The 6,438-nt window shown below is 38.9% G+C and overlaps 1 protein-coding gene across 1 annotated transcript; it reads right to left on the bottom strand.

The window, feature by feature from the left end:
- Positions 1 to 394: 394 nt before the first annotated feature.
- Positions 395 to 1,021, bottom strand: LOC136473544 (RING-H2 finger protein ATL3-like). Its single transcript, XM_066471189.1, has one exon. It carries the CDS (start codon positions 1,019 to 1,021, stop codon positions 395 to 397), a length of 627 nt encoding a protein of 208 aa, XP_066327286.1.
- Positions 1,022 to 6,438: the final 5,417 nt, after the last annotated feature.

The following is a 6,438-nucleotide window of genomic DNA, read 5'->3' as shown; positions in this document are numbered from 1 at the left end:
AAAGCCTCTTAAATTTAAGGTCGAGCCAAGCCTATTAGCCCGTTCGGTTTGCTGAATCTTTGCTAAAATTAGCTGAAAAATACTGTTCTAGCTGAAATATTGTGAGAAAAAAATACTGTTTCGGCTGAAAAAAGAAACCGAATAAGCTGGATATGGGGTAAGCCGAACGGGGCCAATGGATACTAATACTGTGCAAAGTTATATATCGTGTTGCAATGCACAAACATATTTGTTATTTTTTTACAACAAACATATTCGTTAGTTAGCCTAAAGTTAATAATGGCCAGGATGAAATTAACCTAAACTTAGTGCTGGCCAGGGCTCGCCAGCGAACCAAACACAGGCGGGGTTAAGATCGTCATCCTGGTCTGCTCATGAACTGCTCCGATGTCCATCAAACGACCTCCACCGGCCGCTCGGGCGCCGGGAGCACGCTGGAACGGCAGACCGGGCAAGTTGCGTGCGCTCGCAGCCACGGATCGATGCACTCTCTGTGGAACACGTGCTGGCACGCCGGCAGCTGCCGCACCGTCTCTCCCTTCTCCACCTCTCCCAGGCACACCGCGCAGTCCTCGGCCGCGCCGTCGCCCAGGTAGTCGTAGCTCGGGACGCGCCCCGCAGCGAGGGCGGCATGCATCTCCGCGCGGTGACCAATCACGAGCTGCTCCGTGTGGCGGAGGGCGTGCGACATCACCCGCGTCGCCGTCGTCGTTTCTTCCCCGGCGACAGCTGACGACGCCTCAGCGTCCTCCTGCTGCAGGCCGTCAGACTCCGCGGCGGAGAGCCAGCGCGGCCAGGGCGGGCGCCTGAGCTCGGCGTAGAAGCGGAGGCAGAGGATGAGGCTGGTGGTGGTGCACAAGGCCGCGAACGCGGCGAATAACATGGCGCGGCCTGTGTGCGGCCGGTTGACGAGGAGGACGGCCACCGGAAACGTGACTAGGCCGCTGGCGAAGATGGCGTGCGCGACGACGAAGTCGCGGCTCCACCGGTAGCAGGTGTCAGGCTCGTCGTCGGCAGACATCCGGCCCGTAGGCTGAAGCCTATCGAGCTTTTTGTCAATATAGGAGCCTATGTGGAGCTTGGCGCGGCGGCGATAATGTCCTACCGGCGGTACGGTCGATAGCTAGCTCGTACGGACAGCTAGATCCCTTCGTATTTAGCCTTGCACGGGAAGATTTTACGCGAGTTAATCAATGGTGGCGTGCGCAGTAAATAATTGAGCTGCTTGGACGTAGCACATCTCAGTGTGTCCGTCATTGTTAGATGTGGGCTTTGTGCATGTGGAGTGGAGATGGAAGCGATAACATCTGCATCAGCGTGTGTTTTTTTGTTCCAATCTGTTGATCTAGTTTGTGTTGTTTGGTGATAGTATATATGTATCTTCATTGGAATTGTGTATACGTTATTCTTACTTGTTTCTAATTATAAAAAATGGTTCAAGTAGTTATCCAATGTTTACTGATTGAAAATTGTATCTCTCAATTGAAATGGACCGGGAATTCCAAGCCTTTGTCCTTCTCTCACAGTACGACGATGTATCATGTTATGTCTAGGGTATTATAAATCATACCCTATGTTTTATTTAAAAAAAAACAATGATGCACAATTTATATAGTTCACTAGCAAATATGTCCGTGCGTTGCAAAAGGAGAAAAAAAAAACTATCAAATGTTGATGAGAAACAATGACGAAAATAATACATATCTATTCATGTTTTTATCCTTTCTATAAAATTTAAAATTTAAAATTTATTTTATGACAGCCATGTTGGCAATAATATAGCAATGTTCTATTAAATCTGTATTGAGTTAAAATACAACTTTGATAGATTTTTTATCCTCTTGCAAAGCATATAAATATTTAGAGATTAATATATCATAACTTTAATTTTTATATACTATATATGTATTGCTATAGTTAAATATCAAATTCCGTAAGTCTATACCTAATACTAAAGTTAGAAAAAAAAACATGGGACACAGTTATATTAACGATAGTTAGCTGAGTTGGACGCGGGAGGATTAACAGACGTAGAACGAAGAGACGACCAGAAGGATTAGACAAAAAAAAAAACAAAGTTAGAAAATGGACCGAAACTAAGAAATTCTTACTGATTTAATATAAACAATAAACGTATCCAATGGAATCTAATACATACAAGACCCGGACTATGTATCATCTTCGTAGTTTACTATTATGCTACTTTTATTTGGATTAGGATTATGATTCTATTCTATTCAGGTTACTTAGAATCGTAGAGATTTATTTGGATTTGGATTATGAGTTTGGGTCACATATATGATCCGATACGTTTTGGAATTAGCCTTCGTATCACGTTAGACAAGAGCTGTTCCAACTTGTATGAGCTTGGATTATTATGTATATATAATAAGTCTGGACAAAAAAAACTCTCTATTGTCAGGTAGTTAAAGGGGGGCGGACCAAAAAATGGATGGACGAAAAAATAGGCTGAAATTTTATCTCTTCAGTATTAGACATAGATATAGATATAGAGGTATAGATATAACTAAGACGGTAATTTTATCCTTGTTTATCTATATTGAGTTTAGTATAAGTTTAGTATACTTATATAGTATTTCGATTGTTATGATATGACGTGTGTGTTGTGTGTGAGTTTTTCTACTCCTATCTTCAATATACCACCTTTATTTGTCATTGAAGTATGCTTATATACTTAGATTATTTTAAAATACTCCAAACAATGTCATGCCTCGTTTCATCCAAAAAAAATGTCATGCCTCCTCTTCTCTTGTATGCGGCGCGCAAATCTTGGTCCAGGCCCACATACCAATACAGACCCATATTGGGCCATAATACTTGACTTGCAGACACGAGTTCCCTTGCTGCCTTGCTGGTGTGACATGATGCTGGACTTGGGCTTGCTAACGGATCAGCGATGTGTAGCGCTAGCCGCTACGTGCTATCAGTTTTCTCCTGGAAAAAAGTTCTCTCAACTTTTGCGAAAGTTTGTTTTTATCCTGAACTCGAAAATCGGGTAAACCAACTCTCTCAACTTTTAAAACCGCTCATTTTACCTCCCTGACCCAGTTATGGGTGATTTTCAAAGGCGGTTTTGTCTTTTCCTTTTTTATTTATTTTGGCTGAATCTTTAAAAAATCATAGTAATCACAAAAAAATTCATAAAATGGAAAAACCAATTTTGTTGGACTCCACATGAGTAGATCTACACAGTGAATATATAATATGGTATGTTTTAGTATAATTTTTTGTTGTAGCTTTAGAACTATGTTTTTCTGTAATTAATTCAAAGCTACAGTTTCTATGGTTCAATTGTAGTGAAATTTTTATGGTAAGTTAATTATTATATTATTGAACTATAGTAAAAATTTTATGCTCATTGGATCATGTATAACTGAGTTATACATTTATTTAGTTTTATGCTTGTTAAATAGTTTTAAAATTATTTAAAAGTGTGTAAAAATAGAAACGAGTATGAAATTTTTACTGCAGTTAAAGCATACAATAATTAGACCACAATTGGACCATAGAAACTACAACTATGAATTAATTACAGAAAAGCATAGATCTAAAGTTACAACAAAAATTTTATACTAAAGCATACCATATTATTTGTTTACTGTGTAGATCTACTCATGTTAAGTCCAACAAAATTAAAATTTCCATTTAATGATTTTTTGGAGATTTACTATGATTTTTCAAACCTAAAATAAATAAAAAAAGAAAAAGACAAAACCACCTTTGAAACCACCTATAACCGGGTCAGTGAAGTAAATGAATGGTTTTAAAAGTTGAAAGAGATGGTTTACCTGGTTTTTAAATTCAGAGAGGAAAACTAAACTTCGAAGATAGTTCATGGAAATAAAATGTACTTTTTCCTTTCCCCTGCAACCATGGACAAAAAGGAGAGCCCGAGAGGTCGTTTGGTTTTAGACCCAAGTAGTAGTAGCCAAGCGAAATTTTGGTCTGCCTTAAAATTTTGTCCTTTGTTTAGTTTCAGGCAAAAATTTATCCAGCCAATAGAAATTTGTCATTGGCTGGCTACACAACAGCAAAAGTTGGTGTGTCTGTACATGAACAGATACTACAGTTATACCCAGATAAGAGGCACAAAAAAACAGCAAAAGTTGGCTCTCCTTCAGGCCGGGAATTTGGCCGCCGCGGCGAGCACCTCAAATGATAAGGTGCCAAGCAACCATTGCATGCATGCAGTTTGATTTTTTCAGATAATAAAATTTCAATGCTAAACTATACTCCCTCAGTTTCAAATTATAATTCATTTTTTGACCCCATGTTTGACCGCTCGTCATATTCTAAAAATTTATGCAAACATAGTCAAATTTAAATCATCCTTGACACTACTACATAAACCTTTTGTAGGGGCGGCTCCAGGTGATTTGTAGGGGCGGTTTGACCAGCCGCCCCTACTAAAGCGTGGTTACAAATTATGTATTTGTAGGGGCGGTTATAGTACCAGCCGCCCCTATAATTTCTATTTATAGGGATAGTTCAGTCTAGAACCGTCCCTACAGTATATTTTTTCGTCAAAAATTTAAATTTACAATTCAAATTCGACCAGAACATATATATATAATTCAAATCTGACCACAAACACAAGAGTATTATATAAACTACAATTACAAGTCCAATTCACAAGAATATATATAATCCATCATTAAATAGATATAATTCACAAGTCTAAGTCGTTCTATAAGTCTAAATCGTCCCACGAGGTAAGAACAATGTTAAATTCTATACACATTGTTATCAACGACCTAGAGGTGGCCTTTCAGTCTCACGAAGGTGTTGGTACTAAGAATTTTTACCTAAGTCAGAATCTCGATCATGGTAGGTGCCTTTGACGTGTACAATCTGGTCCAATATAAAGTTGCAAAGGTCACCAACGAGCTCTAAGAGTTGATCATCCTTGTATGGGTCTCTTTTCATTTTTTTCTCTTCTTTCCACTATAAGAGAACAAGTTTCGGTTTAGTATTTCATACCATATACGAAGTTTTTATACTACAGGTGAAGAAGTTTAAACTTACCCTTAAGGGGTGTCTCCTGTAGGCACCGGTGTTACTCATCATAGAATATACATAGTATCCACAATATACACTCCTAGGCTTCTGCTTGGAGCACTATGTGTTTTGCATATGGAAATGTTAAGTAATGTTTTTGACAGCCATGTAATGGAGTACTGAAGTAAGTTACACTTATCGCACATAGTGTTTTTATAGCTAGCCTTTTCTTTCTTACTGGATCATGCCTTCCGTGATGTTGATTGACATAGAATCTAAATGCCCTGTTCGAATTATTTTAGCAAATACAACTTGTTAGTATCCAAAAATGAACGTTACAAGTATGTATACAAACATATAAGCTAATGAGGAATGCCGATATGTATACGTCTTGAGAATCGATATAAAATCTTTATGTCACCGGGTCCCTATCTATTGAATCAAAGACCCATGCCATGCTCCTCCCAACATCGACGCCTATACAAATCCAGTGGTTGTTGCATGGATTTAATCATAAAACTAGATAAGCTCTTTTGCATCGAATAAAATATATCGAACAAAGCTTTAAGTATAGAGTTGAACTTACTCGAAGTTGTATAGTAGCCATATAGTAGAGTGCCGTTGCAGATTTTTAAAAGCCAGTGCAATGTATGCCAAAACCTTAAGGGACTCTTGCCTTAGTTTCTTCGCACGGATGTCCTCTTTCTTCCGAAGGGTCTTTCTAGCAGTTAGGTCTTTGGCATCCAGTTTCCACTGTCTAGGATAATTAAAATTTGTTTGTGCTATCGCTTGAGGGTCTATATACCCGGTTTTCATACTTGGCATTTATTTTACAATGTGCACTTGCATTCTACAAATCACAGCGTGGGTTAGTTACAATAAAATTCAAAGATTACATTCATATCATATTGGGAGGACAATGACTTATAGGCACCACGTGTGAATTAGATTCATTTCCATTGCTCCAAGATGAAAGCATGTATGCATATCATTGAAGTCAAAGATAATTTTCCCGGCTAGGCTTCCAAATGTGTCGGTGGGGAAGCATACTTGTACGAGGTCTATGCTCATTAGGAGAACATGAAGTACTAATCATAAAACCATCTCATTACAAGTGGTAGGCGCTGGATGTCTTGATTTGGTAGGAAGGGCTTGCCTATTTCATAAGTTTTTGGGCAATCCTTTGACCATTTGAAGGCATCAATATTTGGATACTGCTTTGCTGTTTGGTGGAGTTTGCTAGTGATGGCCTCCTCATAAGCCCGTGATGGGACTTTTTTAACTTGATTCTCAGGCTTGAACTGGTCATGGGAATACCACTTGTGCACCAACGAGACATCTTTTCATCGAAACATAAATTGATCTTATGGTGATTGGATGCTTCTTTCAAAGTTCCATTCAGGCATGTCCTCATCTTCT

This window comes from Miscanthus floridulus, chromosome 8, assembly GCF_019320115.1.
Source record: "Miscanthus floridulus cultivar M001 chromosome 8, ASM1932011v1, whole genome shotgun sequence".
NCBI classification, from domain to species: Eukaryota; Viridiplantae; Streptophyta; class Magnoliopsida; order Poales; family Poaceae; genus Miscanthus; species Miscanthus floridulus.
The sequence above is the reverse complement of the archived record's forward strand: the minus strand, read 5'-3'. Positions and strand labels throughout refer to the sequence as shown.

Bases quoted from the DNA above. Each gene is read 5' to 3' on its own strand.
- LOC136473544 (XM_066471189.1), bottom strand. From the start codon at position 1,021: ATGTCTGCCGACGACGAGCCTGACACCTGCTACCGGTGGAGCCGCGAC.